Source organism: Haemorhous mexicanus, chromosome 3 (genome assembly GCF_027477595.1).
Source record: "Haemorhous mexicanus isolate bHaeMex1 chromosome 3, bHaeMex1.pri, whole genome shotgun sequence".
In the NCBI taxonomy this organism is placed as follows: domain Eukaryota; kingdom Metazoa; phylum Chordata; class Aves; order Passeriformes; family Fringillidae; genus Haemorhous; species Haemorhous mexicanus.
Window position 1 is genome coordinate 49,661,012 of NC_082343.1, and position 19,866 is coordinate 49,680,877.

At 36.4% G+C, this 19,866-nt stretch overlaps 1 protein-coding gene across 11 annotated transcripts in view; it reads right to left on the reverse strand.

Moving 5' to 3' along the window:
* Positions 1 to 3,031: 3,031 nt before the first annotated feature.
* The window catches only part of STXBP5 (syntaxin binding protein 5), a 107,119-nt gene continuing 90,284 nt past the window's right edge, over positions 3,032 to 19,866 (reverse strand). For all 11 annotated transcript variants that reach the window (XM_059841727.1, XM_059841725.1, XM_059841723.1 and 8 more), the window contains 6 exons: positions 17,197 to 17,436; positions 15,430 to 15,793; positions 12,773 to 12,938; positions 11,914 to 12,025; positions 9,458 to 9,678; positions 3,032 to 8,756 (listed from right to left, as the gene is read on the reverse strand). In XM_059841727.1, coding sequence (XP_059697710.1) covers positions 8,715 to 8,756; positions 9,458 to 9,678; positions 11,914 to 12,025; positions 12,773 to 12,938; positions 15,430 to 15,793; positions 17,197 to 17,436 — 1,145 coding nt within the window. In that variant the 3' untranslated portion in view covers positions 3,032 to 8,714. The remainder of the gene's footprint in view (positions 8,757 to 9,457; positions 9,679 to 11,913; positions 12,026 to 12,772; positions 12,939 to 15,429; positions 15,794 to 17,196; positions 17,437 to 19,866) is intronic.

The following is a 19,866-nucleotide window of genomic DNA, read 5'->3' on the forward strand; positions in this document are numbered from 1 at the left end:
CAGATGCAATACTCCCCAGGTGCAACATGATGCAAATCCCAAGAGTTGCACTGTTCCCTGCAGAGGGCACACTAGATTTCTAATTGCTCCTTAGGCCATAATCTGCTAAATACTTTGAAGTAGGTGTGATACTGGTGTTAGACCCTCATAGTCCCAGCCATATTTAGATATTTTTCAGTTCTCTTCAGCTGGAGAAAGTTTGCATTGGTGACTACAATCCACAGGCTACTTGCCAAAACTGGTTCATGCAGCATAACTAGACTACGGGAGAGAAAGAAGACGCATACAGAAGAATCCTAAAAAGAGCAAGGAGCTGCACATCAGACATAGAGCCAAACCATCTACTGGCCTTTTAAAATGAGGGAACACTCCAGAGGTCAATGCAACTTTCATGGATCCTACTCTGATGACATATTACATTTAAAAATGTGTGAAAACAAGTTTTCTTAAGGGGTTTACCTTAAACAGCAGAATAAGGAGCTAATTTCCAGAAGGTCTTGAAAAAATTCTGTGAAGTGGTTGGGAACTCTCAAACCCAACCAATAACTGCTCTGCTAAAGACAAAATGGGAGGTAAAGGTCCTCTAAGTTCACAGCTAGAATTGAGTTTGGGTTAGAGCATTTAAAAAAGAAAACATGATGCAATGGCCTTGATTAGCCCTTTTTCTAACTCCTTCATATTTAAAAAAGAAAAACACAGCAGTTCTTCCTTCTATAAATTTATATTAAATTCTGACACATCTTGAACAGCAGACGTGCATACTCAGTCTGAAGACAGCAGCTCTAAGGAAGAGAAGTCTCATGAGACCTTGGACCACTGTGCTGCGTCCTTGGAGATCCTGGAAGAAAAAGCACCACAGACAGCAGGTGATGCTAACACTCAGGTAAAAAGTACTTAACTCAAGTGGTGCTAAGAGAGTTGCAGGTGCAGAGGAGAATTAGGGGATACCAGCTTGAAATTCTTTTCTGTTCACTCTGTTACGGGAGACTGCATTCAACATTATTCTTTCCAGGAGTGTCTTGCACCACAGAAACCAGAATTATAGAAAATTTCTCATTATGTCTGCTTAATTAGGCAGAGGAGTTCCTAAATTTATCAAAACATAAGCATAGTCTGACATTTTGATTGCAAACCCCTTCAAACACTCAACTCTCTAACAAGTCCTGTTCACACTGAGACTTCAGCAAGATACAAAAATGAAGTTACCCGCTCCAAAACACCTCAACCTTTCCATTTTTGTCTTGGCTGTGGCTTCGCTAGAGACCTCCATCAGCCCTTCTGAGCAGTGTTGGAATCAAACAGCTCTAAAGGAGTGTTTGAGGCTAAATGAGTGTTCCCCAGGTCTCAGCAAGGGCAGTGGGGGTGAGTACAGCTTCCTCCTTCTGAGCAGCCTATGCACAAGCCTTAGCCCAGACTGCCTCCTGTGGCTGGCAAATGCAGAAAGCTGTTTGCTACAGCAAGTGAGCAGAGGTCTGCTACTATAATGAGTTGCATATGCAAGCCCCCAAGCCCTCACTGAGGGAACATTAATTACACATTGAGAAAAATCAGCCAGCAAACTAGGAGGAGAGAAACTGGTGCTTGCTGCCATCCTCCTCTTGTGGGCTAACCTCAGTACAGGATTGTGGGGAAAAACATCCCATTTCCTCAGGCCAGGCTGGGATGCCTCCTGCAAGAGGAAGCAGACAGTGCCTCTTGCTTGGCTGACCCAAGGCCAAGGGAGCAGTGCAGGTGCACAAGGCAGGAGGAGGGAGCAGGCAAGATCAGGGATACCACTGAGCCCCCACAGCCCAGTGGGCAACAAGGAGGGGCTGGTTCAGTGACCCTGCCTGAATAAAAATTCCCAATTTAAAAAATCAGTGTAAGAAAAGTGCTGATGGGCATATAATCATATGTCTGTAAGTCTTAAATGCATTTAATTTACAGTACATTGGCACCAAAACTGTTGAATCACAGGACGTACAAAGAAAATACGTTTTTAATATAGGTCTCATCAAATCCTGAGTTTCACTAAATGAAAATGCTTCACTTTGTAACCTCACTCTGGCACCCCCCCTCTCGTCAGTCCCGTGGTCTGCGCAGTCCTACAGTACCCATAGGAGGGAGCTACTTCTACTGTAGCTTTTTTACTTTTATTGGAGACTACCAGACCTAGTGAGTAGCTGGAGGCAGTGTGACAGCTCCAAATATCTTGAATCCAATTAAACTGAAGATAAAACAATTTTTTCATTCCAACGCATTATCCTTTTTATAACTCCATGCACTGCAGAGCATCCTGTTTATTATGTGTAACCATCAGATATGAAAGAAAAAAACAAAACAAGTCTGGAACTGGTAGACTTTTCCCACAGATGAAACTGTATTCTCACACACTAAAACAACCAACAGTGAAATATTTTGCTATTTGACATCAAGAGATTCCAAAAATTTCTCCAAGGTACAGCAATTTCACTTCTCAAATTTACTGCCCGAGCCTCTCTTCGGATTCATTATTTCCCCACCACTGAGAGTATGTTTACAAAGCCAGGTTGTTTGTATTTCCCTCTCTCCCCAACAGCAAAAGACAGCAAATTTAATAACCCTGCAAGCTAGAAACTGCTCTGCAGCAAAGCTGAGCCTCAATCCAAGAGAATAATCCATCTGCTGTACTGTAAACATGGCAAAGAAAAAAATAACAGTTTCATCTCTTCTCCCCTTACACATTGGATTCTTCATTTAATAGACAAAATGCAGCCACAGAAAATACTTTGCTTTACTGAGTCTGTACAACGACCTAAACTTTTCTGGTAACTTAAAAAGATAACAGGACTTCACATTGTCACCATCAGTATACACATTTCAGAATGTTTTTAGATATGCTTAGGGACTTCACTGCAGAGGAACAATTTCACACCTCTCGGGGTCCTTCAGGGCTGGTCCTCATCAGCCAGGCTGGCTGTTCTTCTTGCTATAAAGCAGTATTCACACCTTCCTGCTGCTCCAGCCAGCAGAAAAACAACTGGTCAGGAAGAAAAGGAGTAAACTACACTCATTTCAGGAGAGATTTGAATAGTTTATTTTGCCCAATCAAGAGCCCTTCAGCATAATGACACATTCATATACACATATATGAACATTTTTTTCTGAAACATTAATGTATAATACATTTGAAATTTAAAATACCAGCTGCACAGGTATTTTTATTTACAAAAATATTCCATACTTAATTTTTTAACTTCATTATGATGACATAGTTCAGTCCAAGTACATGTAAGTAAAATAACTCTATGCAATCTAACATAGTTGAGTTTGTAACAGTACAGTTTGCAGTTCATATGAAACTATATTTGTAGACAGATGGATTTGCAACCCTATCTAAAAATGCATATTCCAGTAATCATCCTCAGAAGAGCTAGTGGGGCTCAGCAAGACTTAACTGAAGAATAAGTTGCAATGAACATAAGGGAAAAAGAAAACACACATGTACACACTAACATATACAGAAACGAGAACTGCTACACATCAAGCATGCTTACCCAGGAGTGGGCAATGTTAGAAAATTTTACGGATGTGTTTTTTCCCCCCATGGTGCTGGTACAATGAAACAGCAGCATAACTAGAAAGCAGCATGTTTTCCTAGTTCTAACCACTACAGATAGCAGAGCTCAGGTCTAAAATAACACAGTACTGCTTATTTACAATTCTGTTTTAAAAGGGAATATTTAAAACATGTTCCCACCCCTCTCCCTTTCCATCACCTATGACTGAATGGTAGTGGTAATCCACATACAACTTCTTACATGTTTTCAACTGAAACAGTTTAACTTCTAGTTATTTGCCTGATAATATTGAACTTAGGTACTAAAAGAAAAATACAAGTGTCAAAGTAACCTACAGCTGTAGGTTAGCTTAAATGTTTCTAGGAGCACATGGAACTACTAAAAGAAATACTGATTGACATCTTCCATTTGCTTGTTTGGTGTTTCTGCCTCATTTATCTTCTTCCTTTTTTTCCACTTTAAAAAAATTAATGCCTACATCTTTAAGTTTAAACTTTATAAGGTGGAAAAGAACCCAGAAACAATACACTCATTAGATTTGAAACAGTAATAAGGTAGATATATAACACATCTTTATAATGGGCTTAAGAAAAAATCGGCCCAGGTCAGTTTTTCAATGAAAACTGAAGTTAAATTGGTTTAACTAATTCATCTACATTACACCCTGTTCCCCCCTGATTCATTTCACTTCCATCCCTCAAACATCATTAATTTCTGTCTACAGAGCATTTGAAGATTTTGTGGTAGTAGCCAAGTTATCAACATCCACCCAAAAAGACTCAAATCAATTACCCAGGAAATTGGCTGGCATGAGGGAAGATTGAAGTGACAGGTTGCCCTTCTACCTGGAGAGGGAGGCAAGGCACTGCAGTTCCTCCCTCCCACACTGGGCCGTCTGCAGTCAGTGCCTGCCCAGACATGTTAAACTACAAATAGAAAGTAATGGGCACTTCAGCCACAGACTCTTTTAAGTTTTCTAACATGTTTCAGACACAAAAAAACCCCAACAAAACAAACCCACATAAAAACCAACCCTGACTTACATGTAAAGAGCTGATGTATAATCAAAATACGCAGATTACTCAAAGAAAATGTTTATTGGACAAACCTCACTTCGGTTTTGGAGAATTTTAAAAGTCCAAGAAACAGAGCTGAAAAAAGTCTCTCATGTGTACCAGAAAAAAACCCAAGCCATAGAAAACCAGTCAGCCATGGACTGCAGCTATTGAGAAAACTTGAATATTAGGCTAGTTCCCTATCTTCTTGCTCCATACTTGGAGAATTGATCAAGGATGTTCATAATGGGAGGTAAAAATAACTGATTATTTTCTGCAAAGCAAAATGGGCTATTTGTTTTAATTGCTTAGTAATTGTATCATCTCGATATGAGATATGAATGTATTCATAAGCTTAAAACAACTTCTATGGATAATATACATACTTTAAGTACTTTGACTTAAAACTTGAACGTAAGTCTTTTTAAAATTAAAGGTAGAAGTGTACATATAAAAATTATTTAAAACTAAAAGTATATTCTTAAGCAGTATGTATAAATATAACAGATTTCTTTTGTATTATCTAGTAACAAATGCGACAGTGTTGCAGTAATTTATAAACTGAATGCTGACACAGAATACGTGCCTTTCATTAGATTCTATATTGTATATACATATTTTGCTAAGAAAACAGACATTCTAAATAAATCACATAATTAGCAAAGGTGCCTGAAAGTAATCTGTTCTAAAGTCTTTATTGAACATGTGTGTTTATATACAAATAATGAACCTGAACTGCACAAATGCAGAAACAAAATTAAGGAATAAAATACCATGATTGAATTAAAGTGCAGGAAAAATTCAAGTTTAAAAGTTCAGGTAAGATCAGTGCCATTAAGCAAAAAAAAAAAAAAAAAAAAAGAAAAAAGAAACAAAACCAACCAAACAAACCAAAACATCACAAAACCAAACCAAATTCAAAAAACCAAAAAGAAAACATAGAAAGGAAAATAAAAGGAAAACCAAAAGGAAAAAAAAGAAAATGAACTTGCTTCCAAAAATCCTCCTTTGGATGTAGCTTTCCAATCACCTGCCATGCAAGTACCACCTCAGGCACAAAAACTTTGCATAAAGACAGACAAAGAACACAGCTATATATTACTCTACTTTATAACTGACTGCTGAAGAACAAATCACTGGAGATGCCTGTGGTGTAACATTTTCAGACTGATTTGGAATACACACATATTTACACATACCAGGATTCAAAAGTTACGACTTGGCAGGACTAAGGTGAAGAAAAGCTTCTTCAGTTTACAGTTCCTAATAAGACACACTACATATAAACAGATAGGTAGCAGCAGGTAGTTTCTTACTTTCATTAAAAAAAAAGTAATAGCTCAATTGTATTTTATAGTTTTCCGAACACTCTAAAAAAATGTCACACAACTAAAATGCTAGTGAAAAAAACAGGGGTGCTTCCCTGCCAGGATTTCAATACACTTTGCTGTACAAAAGGTGCACCACCAATAGCACAATAAGATGCAATGATGTGTGTGTGATCACCTTCCTTCCACTGGGAAGGAAAAAGTAACATTTTTGACTAAAATTGTACATAGCCCCTTTTATTGACCAAGAACCATTTATGTATTTATCTCATGAGCAACCATGTCATTATTCTTCCTATCTAGAAGCATGCCCTGAACATAAGCACCAGAAGAGATACAGCTACAATAGATTCTGTAACACCAAATAAGCCACTACTCCTCTGGTACAGCCAGATGGTCTCAGATTGCCTCTTATTATTTTGCTCGCTGGTGGTTGTCAAGTGCATCTTGATGAGAAAGTTAAGTATGCTTTCCTTTCAAGCCAAGGTCATCTTCCATTGAATGATACCATAATTTTTTGAAGAATACTCTTGCAATCCTCTCCCCCAGAGCCTGACCAGATTAATTCCGCAGGATTCTGTTGCCCTGAAATGTACTTTATCTTCAGCAGGTCACATAATAATGAGTTAACTCAATTTATAAATGTGAGACAAGGAAGGGGACAAGTGTCAGCTAGGGTGGGTTTTTTTGGATGTGGGATGGGAAGTGGTTTATCTCATTTTCTTCTAACTCTATGTCTCACAAAATGGTGCTAAAGAGGCATTAATTAGACACTAGAAAATAAATTAACATGCAGAGGCAAATATTGCATGGCAAACTGATTTAAGTAACTCAAGTAAACATTGCCTCAGTAGCTATGGGACAGAGCTATCAAGAATTCATAATACTGCTTGTTTGAATTGTCACATTCTCATTTTTTAAGTCCTTTGAGCAGTGGGCATAGTAGGGCATGCCCTTTTACTGGCAACACAATTCAATTGTCTTTTTAAAATGTTCCTCTACCTAAAGTGAGAAAATTTATCAGTTTGTGCTTCAAAGCCAGAACATATTTTCCTCTCATTTGAAAAGTGATTTAAGGAACCATAAATAACTTCAATATTTTGCATCCTTGAGGTGTTTTGTAAGGTTGCCTTATCTGTGTACCTGCAACATCCCTTCACAATACAAATATAGCCAAAGTTTTGCTTTGGGAACATTCAGGAAGTTTGTGAAAAAAGTACACAAAATGCTATGCTTGGAGAAGCAAACCTAAGTGATTAATTTCAGACAATGTAGACCTATCAGCTTCTAAGTACTCCCTTTTATAAAACAAAACCAGTCAACAATTATTCCTGATTTGAGGAAAAAGGTCTAAATTAGTTTTTGAAATGCAAGCATTTATTTTAAGGAATCCTCTCTTTAAAAAGAGCCCTGGTTATTCACACTGATACAGCTTTAGTGCAGTAGCCACTAACCAGTTAGCTCAGCTGTATTATTTACCTCACCCAAACGGAACATTATTTCAGCAATTTCTAAAGTTTTTATGCACACTTTACCACTGCTTACAATGAAAACACTGCCTTAGAGATTAAATCCAAACTTGAGGACAAGTGCCTTTAGTGCTGCATGGGGCTGAGACAGGTATTTGTAAAATAGCACTACTGGCAGAACTTAGAGATTGGCTAAACAACATACTGACAATTATCAAGTATTAGATGCTTGCTTGCCATTATTCATGCATCAGCACCTCCGTGGTGTGTAAAAGTTTGAAAACCTGAGTCCAAGGTTATCTGATTTCATAGTAAAGGACTAAAGGGGCATCTAGAACTTAAGTCTTGGCAAAACTATCTCAGCTATTTCAATTAATGGCTGTAAAGATACATTCTGTCAAACACTTATAAAAACTCACAGCATGAATGGAACTCACAGCCAATTCTAAATGTTACACAACCTGAACCAATAAATATTTTTTGGCAAAAATAATATTTAACTGAACAGAAGTTGAAGAATTCTTACCACAAGGAAGATGTTACCACATTTCACATTGCACAGCCATAACACAAACGAAACTCCCAGCATGACACATTCCAGTCATATTATTCACTTGACTTTTTAATGCAAAAATTACGTATTCTTTTGTTTTGCACGTCACAGAATATGATGTGAACACAAGAGTACTAGATCAGGGGTCCAAGAAAAGACTATGCACAGGTCAACTATGTATACAATTTTCAATAAGAAATCTTCCAAGCTTCCAGCTTTTTAAATGAAAGAAGTGACAGGAAACTTCAACTCTTCTTCAACAATAATGGTAAATATAGCGAGTCCTAGAGAGGGTAATTGTAAGTCAGCTACTGTCCAGCAAGACAAACAGCTCGATTCCAGCTCTTGGACCCCTGATTTATTGCCTCTCCTTACAGGAGGGTATAACACTGGCAGCAATTACAATAGCACAAAAAACTTTTGGCATATGAAATATTAACACAGGATTGACCCTGCATTGCCCCTGCCCATCTCACCACGATTTCCCTTTACTCTCTTTTCCACATGTTCCAGCTACCTTCTCTGTTCCAACTTTATGCTATCCAACAGCTAAGAAACACTCAAGTTTCTTTTTTTTTTGTTTGTGTTTCTTAGATATAAAGCTCCTCAGTTAAAGCCAGGACTGAGGTAAAACTGTGTCACTTGTGCTAGGAAACAATAGTATCCGATGGTGAATACTCCTTTAAATTTCAGTGGTCCTGCCAAAATTAATGAAAAAACAAGATTTTTTCATCAGGACAAAATTAAACAGATGTGATTGATGAGAGTCATCAGAACTGGTACCACTTCTTGTCTTTGTACTTCAACATCATCTAAAAAAAAAAAAAAAATTTCTAATTACTGTTTCTGTAATGTACCAAAATGTACAATGACACAAACAAATAATATGCTTTACAAAGCAGCATGAGAAAGAAGGATTTTAGCAAGGCTTCTCAAAGTTGCAAACACATCGCTGAACACTGAGAGTTTAGCATGATGAATTTTCTAATGGTAACATCATTGCTGGTGAGCTAGCCTCAGAAAGAGATATTTTTGGGAGAATGGGGAGGTTGCACAGGAGTTGAGGGTGTGGAAAGAAGTTGGCATGAAAATGAATGAGAACAGCCATTCTGTGGAAGTCACTGAGGAAAAAAATGAAGTTGCACTCAGAGTGTTTGCATACAACAGGATCTTTCTTAAGGACAGCAGGAATCTGACATAAAACATTACTCTTCTTATTAATTCAGTGACAATAAGTAATTTTTTCAGTAATGGGGATTGAGTTGTGCATTTAGAAGCTTAAATGCCACTCCAGCAGACTGCATGCTCTAGAGCAATGTGCCAGGAGACAAGGCTGTTTACAATGAGTACTTAATTGTTAGGAGTGACAAGTGATGGATGAAAGGGAAGCATCCTTTATCAATTATACTGCATGCCCTTCAGATACCGCTAACATGCCTTTGGCAGAACTCAGTCCCTTGCAGAATTTGCATTTATTTGACAATCAGTTTAATGTTCAGTTTAACACACTCACCTCATGAGCATGTTTTGAGAAAGAATCAGCACTGTAAAGCATAGCTGCAGTTTTTTCTTCCAGTTCTCCCAGTTTCTGTCCTCTTTCATCCAGTGCCAACCGGGCACGTGCCAGTTCACCAACTACACCAGATGCTGCTCCTTTGACACCTTCGATACCCCCAGGTCCTGGAATATGCTGGGCAAGACTCCTTGATGCCTTCCCAGATGCTGATTCTCCAACTGGAGGCATTTGCAAAAGCAGCAAATACAGAAGAGTAAGTTTTTCTATCATTGTGACATAAATATCACTGAAACTAGTTTATCTAGAGGTGTAATTTCTTTGCATGGAGACCAAACAGCTTATTGTAGGTATGACTATGAGCAACACTCACTGCTCTATGTTAGTAGATGTTTCAACATTAGAACTGAAGCATTCAAACGTATTTCCAAGTTTCCAGGTAGGTTATAAAACTGTAAGCTCCTCACAGCTCAAGTGTGAAATTAAAATTCTGATGTTCATCAACAGAATTGTTAAAGAAACACGTCACCAGCACAACACAGCTTATTTCATGAGGAATGTGTTTTGAGTTCAACAGACAAAGCAAGGTATTGAAATATTGAAAAGTTGTGGTCAGTTCTGGAAGCGCTTTGCCAGTATGTAAGCCAGCCAGTGTGATTCCACCAGCAAAAGTTTTTTTGATGGAAGCACGCAGACACCTGAAGATTAGGTGTCAATGCCACCATTATTGTAAAAATCTTGCAAAAATAAAAAAAAAAAGAAAAAGAAAAGGAATGTAAAGAGACAGTACAGCTGTAAGAACAAATCAGCACAAAAGGTCAGCTGAACAGCTCCAGACTCCAGTGACAGCACTGACTACATTAACTTTGCTCTTAATGGCACATCAGTCACCCAGTTCAATCTAGACACTTGATGTGCCAATCTCAAGCAGAATTATAAAGACAACAGAAATATGAGTATTTGTTTTAAACAGTGAAATATTGTTTGAATATTTTCTTTTTTTTTTACCTTTTTTAAAATAATTTTTTTAAATTATTAAAAATAATTTTAACTGGTTAAATACATTTTGATGCAGTATTTCAAGGCACTCTGATTTGATTTTTTGCTTCTATTAAGAATAATTTACATTTAAATTAGTACCATAAACATCTTTCTGTGAATTCCCAAAATAAGAGAAATAATTTCACTTATTACAGATTCTGCTGTGACCCTCATGGTAAATATGGCTACTTTAAAGATATTCTCAAAACTCTTTTGAATTGCCATTGAAGTCTCTGTCAGGCTTTTTTTCATTCATTAGGATTTTTTTCTTCCATTCAATACTATTTTCCTTCTAAAGATCCAAGCCAAAACTTAATAGTGGAAACTTGACATGATATAAAGAGATAGCTTCTAAAGTTATATGGTATTTTTCCTCTTTCTTATTCTTATTAAATTATAATTTGTGCACATAAATTTCTCTACTGGAATACTTCACCAACCTTCCATAGTATTACATATACATATATGTATATAGAAACACACAAAAAAGAAAGCTTTGACACAAAAAGTGACCTCTAAATATCTGATAGTTGCTCAAAACGTACAGGCACAAGTAATGAAGTCTCATTTTTATTCTGCAGAGATTAAAAAACCACCATAAAAGAAAGGATTGGCAGGGCACCTTGTCCATTTTAACAGACACATTTCACATTAATAAGAAAAAGGTTCTTAAAAAGAAGCTTGCATAATATGGTGTGGCATCTAGCAAATATCTACATAAATAAATGGAAGATATTTTCCTTAAATATATTAAAGTACTTAATGCCATCACAGGAAAAAAAAAAAGGTAATAAAAAAAAGAGAAAATTATAAAGATTATAAAGCAATGAAAGTTTTGCCAAATCTGAATTTTACTATCCTATAAATTGAATTTTACTGAATTTTACTGTCCTATAAACAAAGGACTGAATTCAAATATCATACAGTTCTGCCTTTGCTGTCATTTCTAAGGCATCTGTGCATAAGCAAAACAAGGAAAATCTAGCAAATAACTGACGTAGAGTGAAATTTTAATTTTCTCACTGTCCAGAATAGAATTCTCCAAAAGCAGTGCCTTTCAGTTTACCAGCATAGATAGAATCATGGTCAGTACTACACGCTTCATAAAGATGAATAAAAATAAGGTTACAAAACAAGAAATTATTATAAAACAAAACCAAAATGGTATAAAACAAAACTCATCTACTGCTGAATAAATGAGCTAAAAGAACCTGTGAAAAAAATCATCCAAGCTTTTCTGATCTTGTAGGTAGGTTGTACAACACAAAATCTATGAAAAAAAATATTTGTCACTCCCTATTTTACTCTCCTCTCCACAAAGGTAATGTTCTATGAACACAGATAATACATTTACCAAGGATCACTAGGTTCATTGGGAAGAAATACCAGAAAAATAACAATTAATAATAACTTACAGAGTTCTTCTCTGTCAAGTGACTGTGCCCCACCACCGAACAGGCCTTTGAAGAACCCCCTGTTTGGTGCTTCTGGTGTTTCTACGAGAGTGAAGAGCTCACCCAACATTTCCTTTGCAATGAAAAAGAGACATAACAAGGCATAAATTATTAAAAATAATGGCATATTCTTTCACTTTCAGGATTTGAATTTCAAAAGAAATACGCTTTAATGAGCATCTGTCATTGCAAGGTGATGTAGGAAATAGAAAAATAAAAAACATATTAAGAAACTTGTCCAAACTATCTGCTTCCAATGGTTACAAGCTTAGAGCTCATAGAATTCAGAAGCAAAGAAATGCATTCAAGTAAAGCTTATTTGCCCCTCTACAACTTGGGCAAGACTCCTGACTTTGTTCTATTGAAACTGCATCTACAAATACCTATATCTCCACAGCAGTGTGAAAGTAGAGCCTGCAACTCTGCTTTTTCATTATTCTATACAACTGCCGAAGCATGACTGAGAATTTTTCAAGCTGTTAATACCCCTGAAACATAATAGCTTCCTTCAAATATCCTGAGTTGGCATTCCCCACTTGTGTCAGCACACACCTCCCCCAGTGTCAACTGATCAAGGGAATTTTAACTGCATGTTAAAGGAGGAAATTTCCTGTTGATCAAAATGAAATTAAGCAAGAAACTGATTCAGCTACAATAGGATGGACGAAACAAAAATTTAAGCTAGAAGTGATTCATTCAGAATCCCTCTCTACAGTGAAGGAAAACAAAAGGGAAAAACAAAAATCAAAGCACAAAAGCCTAAAGGCTCAGCTCAGAATGTATCTAAGAAAAAAGTGATTTTTTAAACAGAGTTCATTACCTGAAGATTTTCACATGTTTCTTGGCTGTAGGTGAGCCTCTGTATTTCAGTTGGTGAGACAAGATAGAGTGCTTGTCCATTATCAGTGAAGCAGAACGTTCTGGCTATCCGCATGTTGGTGAGTGGCAGGTAATACACATCCAACAATGGCCTTAAACTTGGCAAACTTAAAGAAAAGAATAAACCCCCATAAATATAGAAGAAATGTCTCTTATTGATTAAATGGCTGATTTTTAAACTGCAATACATAATTTTTTCTCTTCACCATCTGCATGATACCACATAAACAAGTATCATTCAATGATGTTACAGAATCTCAAAACATCAGATTTTTCAAGGTAGCACCTCAAAAGTGAAATTTAAACATCTGCACCACAGATGCATTTAAAAGCATTTTTTAAAATGCTAGTCTGAGCATGTAAATCACAAATGCAGTATTTAATGAATTAGGCATTACTTAGTAATTACTAAGGCATTTTGATAAGTATCTACCAAGAGTTAACAATTAAACATCCCATCTCTTCTCTCAGGTTAATAATTGCTCCTTGACTAAAAATACAAGTCTAAAAGATCTGTCCTCAAGAAAATTTAGAAATATAACATGAGTGTGCTGTCAAAGGAAAGCAGAATACAGTAGCTTCAAGCAATCTTAGTAATTAAGTCCCCCTTTTTTCTCTGACTAGATGTTGAAGAGAAAGTCCTCTTAGAGCAAAGTTTGCTTACCTTGTATTTTCTGATTCTATATGGAACTGCAGAACTTACTGTACTAATCTACTGAAGAGGAGACAGCACACTTGGGCTAGAGCAATATTCCCCTACCAAACATTCCTCTCCCTCAAAGTGATAATAAATGCAAGGGACAAAACACCTAATTTCTTGACAAGTAGAACCCAAAATAAAATAGTCTCAAACATCCCCTGCGAAGTTCTTCTAAAAAAACAAAATTACAAAAGTTGTTAGCTGCCAATGTGCCAGTAATAAAATAAACGGCTGCTGCTGCTGCAGACACCATCCACATAAGGTTATTAATTCTAGACACTAAAAAAGCAGCCAATGAGGAAAACTGAAGTTAAAACCAAAAAAAAAAAGATGTAGTAACCACAACAGTGTCAGGCTGCCTTGTTCTGTTTTTTTTGATTTTTCTTTTTTTAGCATGATGCTGAGATTGCCTTTGGAGGCAAGTTTGAAAAATGAGAAATAAAAAGCAATATTCTCTTGTAAACATATCACTCAGATATGACACCTCTGCCATGCATGTCTAAAATAAGAATATTCCTAGGAGTCAGTAACAGGGAAGTGTTTTGCTTCAGATCAATGAGAGCATAAAACATTCTTACAGCTGCAAAACACAAAAACATTAGATCAGATAGGACAAGCATGATATCCATGAAAGCATTTTCATCATTTCTGTTAGGTTTGTCTGTTACTAGTCCTATCTGAATTTGCATCAGTAGTTTAGTACTGGGCATCTTGGGTATGATACAGTGTTCTGACAACTTTACAGGAACTGCACATAAGGTTGATCCCCAGCAGCAATTAATGCTTACAAAATGGAGCTCAGCATTGGAATCCAACTTCCCCACACAAGGAAACAATTCAGCATTTATAATTTATCACATATGTAAAGTTCATTAGAAAACAATGTGAATCCTGATGAAGACAGGATTTGTTTCAATATATGGTATCTGAACATAAGTTTAGTTTTAGTTAGGAAAAACAATACTGGGTTGCCCTGCAAGGTGAGCAGCATTTTTTAGAGATGTTTAGATAAAACATGGGATATACAACAATGGAGTTACAGACTTACATACTACAATTAAAAAACAAGCTTTGATTGTATCAGTTTTAGTTTTACTCCTAACAACTTCCTAAAGAAGTATTTTTTTACAGAGTTTCCCAAGCTGAAAGCTTCTTTTGGCAACCTTAAAATAATGTTTTAGGAACTTCACAGGCATAATTTTATAGGGCCATGTTCTACATTCCTCTTATCATCAGGCCACAACTAAACTGCAGGTGCAAGGGTTTAAGTACATAAACACTGCTGGCTCAGAATAAAATAGCACTTAGAAACATTTAAGATAAAGGACATGAAAATTACATAGGTGACCTGTAAGTATATTTAAACACTTCTACTACTACAACACATGTTTAAACTCATAACTTAAACCCCTTACTTTAGATGACTTATTACTACACAACTGGCAGTTAATCTTACCTTCATAGCCTCGGTTTAAGCCTTTAAGGCACAAGCAAGCTACACAAGAAAATATTGAGGCATGAGTGTGATGCAAACCGCAGCACAAAACCAGGCAGAGTTCTGGTCAGGTGCAAGCTAAAGGTCTGACTCAAGGCACTTTTCTCCATCAGGAAGTAAATTCAAGTTTTAGACAAACTTAAAGCCATGGACCTATATCACCTGTTTGGAACTATGTGTTGAATCAGTGTAGCTTGAGCTAAAGTGGTAAACTTTTTCATGTGTTTAAGACATAACTAAAAGGAATGTACAATGAAAAGCATTCAGGTTCAAGTATTAGAAAATCATCAACATTGAGTGAATGTAATTTTTTTAAAATTCATCATCCTGTGGAAAAGGAACCTTTCTGTGCAGCAGAGGACTATTTCTTTTTGTATTTAACTTACGATCAAACCGGTCTTACCTAAAAGTCATAATATGTCCATTGGCACAAAAACATGCAAGGCAGATACTGTTACTCAACGACACTATGTCTCCACGAAGAACAAAAGAAGTCTCTGTTATATTTTGCTTATAAATACAGTTCTGGGATGGCAGTGAGATAACTTTTGCTTGCTTTTCTGAACATATCACTGCATATTGGTTTTCACTGATTTCCTGAGAGGAAGAAGGGGACACTGAGACAGGTCGTCGTTTTTTTGCTTTTTCTTTTTCATCTTTATCTTCATGGTGTTCTCTCCAGGTTTCATGTGCTGGTGGGACCAAAGATCCTGTGGTGTCCAAAAAAGCCATTCTCAAGATTGCCCCTTTTAGCCTCAGGATGGTTCCTAGGAAAGAGTAGTTGAACACATTTCTAAAACAGTTCTCCTAAATTGCTTTCCATGCTACAAAATATTCCTTTAAGAAGCTAGGAGAATGAAAAGAAAAAAAGAACATCAGTTTGCCCCCCTAGCAAAACAGATGTACACAAACCTTGGGCATTTATCTAAAAACTAATGAAGCGCAAATGTAATCAGGAAAATGTTAAACCAGTTTTCAAGGGTAAAGTGGGTGCATACTCTTTCATTAACTTCAATGGAAATGTATTTGTATTTAAGATCAGTGTCATAAATACAACTCATTTAATTCTCTCCTGATGAGTACACAGTATATTTAATATCAACAATAAATGTTATTAGTCAAAGGTGAGCACCACCTTTTCCTTCAGATGGTTCAGAGAAAAGCAGGTGTAGGTTTTTTATTTCTCCCCTGCAGTTCACTTTTGAATCCACTTCTCTAGCTTGAAATGAAAAAGTTTTCCCTCCTTACAGTTCAAACCACTGTCTCTGTAGTCCAGACCTTTAGCAAATCAATTTTATTTTACTTAATTCATTTACACGTAAGTAACAACATGAACATTTGCTAATCCAAAATATAAAGCAATGTCTTTTAAGGATTATGTTGCAGATCCAAAGGGGAAACACAGTGCCTAGCCTGCAGCATTGCCTTTATGACCAAATGTTAGCAAATCTGCCCACTGCTGCCAACCCCTCACTCAATGGACACAAATCCCATATATGGTCTAGATGTCCACTCCTCATCATTCCTAAAATCAAATGGCATTGCAATTTGTATGTTCGATACCATCTGCGTAGCAAAATGAACTGGAGCAGCATGTTCTGCATGAGACAATGGTAGCAGGAAAGCTAAATCTATGACTAACAGTCTATCCAATAAACCATTAATACATAATTACAACCACATCAGTGGCTGTGCATCAGAAAAACAAGATCCAAGACCTTTCACAGCAATCTGAAGGAATATAATTATCACTAAAAATTCAAGCTAGCTGTTTAATTTACAGCCTGAGTTTGCACTCTTTTTTTTTGCTGCAGGAAAACTGATTGACTCTTACCTCATGACTAAAAAAACAGTAATAAATTGAGCATTTGATATTATTAATCTCTTCTGCTATCTCTGTTTAACAACTACAAATCGTTTCTCAGCAACTAAACACTGAAGCGATATTTTTTTATTTTATGAAGCTGTACTTTCCACCTTTCCAATTTGAGAAGCTCTGGTAACAAAGTAACCACTGTAGCTTGTTAAACTTACCAGCGAAATCAATGCAATACATGTTTAAAATTAATCAATTATTGGAAAGAAAACTCCAAACAGTTTCTTAAAAAATACAAAGACCAACAACAATACTTTATCAAAGCGTACTTTAGCCTGTCTGCTTTGTACATACCACTAGGAGAAACAATTACTGGCTGAAGAAGTCTTTGCTCTCCTCCTGGGGGTAAGTTCAGTACAATGACAAGCACTGTACCCAGCGTGGTCCCAACCCACAGGCATGGGGAAGGTGATGTATCAGCCTTTCTTGTGAAAGTCTCACAAAAATGAAGAGCTGAAATTGCCTCGCGTGACTCTTTATCAATGCTAGTTACACTAGAACTCCGGGATCGACTGAAAGAGTTGTCTTTGACATCTGAAAATAAACCAGTATTAATTAAAAAAAATGGCAAATTGGAGGAAATAAGATAATTAAATTTTTTTTGTTCTTTAGCATCACCTGTATACTAACTATAATGCCATTGATTTTTGTACCCCTATCCTTCATAAGTCTTATCTCCTTATTCCCCAATTTCCAGCTGTTTCTTGAGCAAAGCACCCAATATTTGTTGCAGAGGTTGCCATTAGGTAATTATAATGAACAACTTGAAGGCATATTTTTGTTTTCTAGAGCCAGAGAATAGTTATCAAGTGGTAGTCCTTAAAAAAGTTTAATGACAAACCTCTCTGCCAATTAGTTCATTGACTAGATGAAAAAATATTGTTTTTTTCAACACAGTTAACTAATCTTAAGAAGATACAACTATTTTACTTTAGGAAATGCAGCGACATCTGCACAGCATGATAGCACGGAACCTGTAATGACTCCCAATATTGTTCCACTTTAGGAAACTCTGTGCTGGAGATCTAACAAGCTACTTAAACACCCCCAAACTTTTACTAAGAGGAAAACAAATGCTACCAAATGCCACCTGGAACTGCTATGCAAAGCTGAAGATTTCCACTGGGAATGCTGTAGCATAGTGCCAGTAATAGCACTAAAGCCCTTCCAGATGCCTTGCTCACTGTTCAGCAACAAGTCAATTCTAATGTTAACAAAAGTAAATTGCTGCTCCACTCTTGCTGTATGCTATCTGTACGTGTGGCAATATCTGATACATCAGCAGACACTGAATTTGTCTATGCATCCACAAATTAATGATGGTCTTTATTTCGTAATTGTAAAGTTTTAGCACAAGACAGCTCTCACCAGCAAAAGTTGGACGCAATTTATGTTATGCTTTTTAAAAAAAAATAAAAAAGCTTTTGAGTAGGGTATAGATGCAATTGTCATTTTAAAGCAGGATTAAGGGCTAAAGAACAACATTCAACCATGTACTTTTTGGAACTACTACTATGTTAGTTTCATTAAATTATTGAAAAACTTTCTACAAAGAATATCTAACATGCATTTGGAAAGCATACATACAGATTTCAACTGACTAAACACACACATCTACTTAACACAAACAATGAATCTTCTGAGGAATTGCCTCATTCCAACAAGGATAGAAAAAAACCATTGTCCTGTTGAATTTTAGCTGTCAAATATAAAACATGGATTACAGGAACTAACTCAATCAGATGTTGACATACTAAGTTTTCACATTAAAAACAATAAATCCAGTGTAAAACAATGAAAACAATAATTTGTTTTTAGAAGTCTTCTAATGACCACCACCTCTTATGATGCTTGTTTTTTTCAGGCTTGAGTATTTACTAATTTAATGGGTTTTTTCCAATTTTAACATGGATTAATCAGTCTGAATATAATCAATCATACAGTAACTGCAATAAGCATAGCTTTACATGTCCATTTGTGTGTTCTAGCTATTCGATTTGAAGAACATGTGTCAAAAATTCCAGAAGACCTGGAATGGACAGGAGAAAATCAAGGAAAACTAACTTGGCAGAGAAACAGGCATTTTTGAGAGTGGATAATCCATTCAGAAGAGAGAACAGAGGGCTAAAAGTTTAACTGCTTTAGTGCATTCTACTGATCCTGAAGTCAAGGAAGAAGTTTGTAAATGGATTAGATTTAGATGAAGAGGAAGCAGTGTAATGAATCGCTATGCACCACCAGAAGGATGGAAAGATGAGGCTCGTTTGAGGAAGTAAAGCAAGGAATAGCACCTAGTGGCAGTAGCATCTTAATCACTGGATTAGAACATTGAAAAGCAATGGTATAATGCAGACAAGGGTATGATCAAGATAACTTCTGTTTTAGAAAGCAGAGAATAAGTACAGAAACATATAGTTTAGATTTTATCTGTTCAGAGAGGAAGAGGAGCCAGTTAAAGATCTACAGACAGAAAATTAATTTGAAAGAACAGAATCATGAAAGAGTAGGTTTTAAGAAGCCATGGCAAGAAACAAGGGACAATGATAAGGATAATGAATTTAGGAGAAAGTAATTTCAGTTGTCTCCTACAGCCCATAGATATGGCCACATATGTGACAAAAATACAAGCAAGCCAACACTGAAGAACTCTATATAAAACCTGTATCTTTACAAGAAAAGATAGAAGCAAAATTAAATGTAACAGCTTAAGAAAGTGATTTACAGGTCTGAAAACCTAGCATAATTTTACACAGAACAAAATGAGGTTTCTAAGCACAGATATTCACATGCATGCAAAGTCAAAACCAGTCAAAGGCTATTGCAATTCAGAAGGTACGAACCATTTTATGAGTTTATCAGAAATGACGTGATGAAAAAACCCTTCCATTATTTCAGTAGAAGGAACAGCAAATGTTAAGTGATGTAGAAGACACTGTAACTCTTTCAAGATTGGAAAGTGCTGAA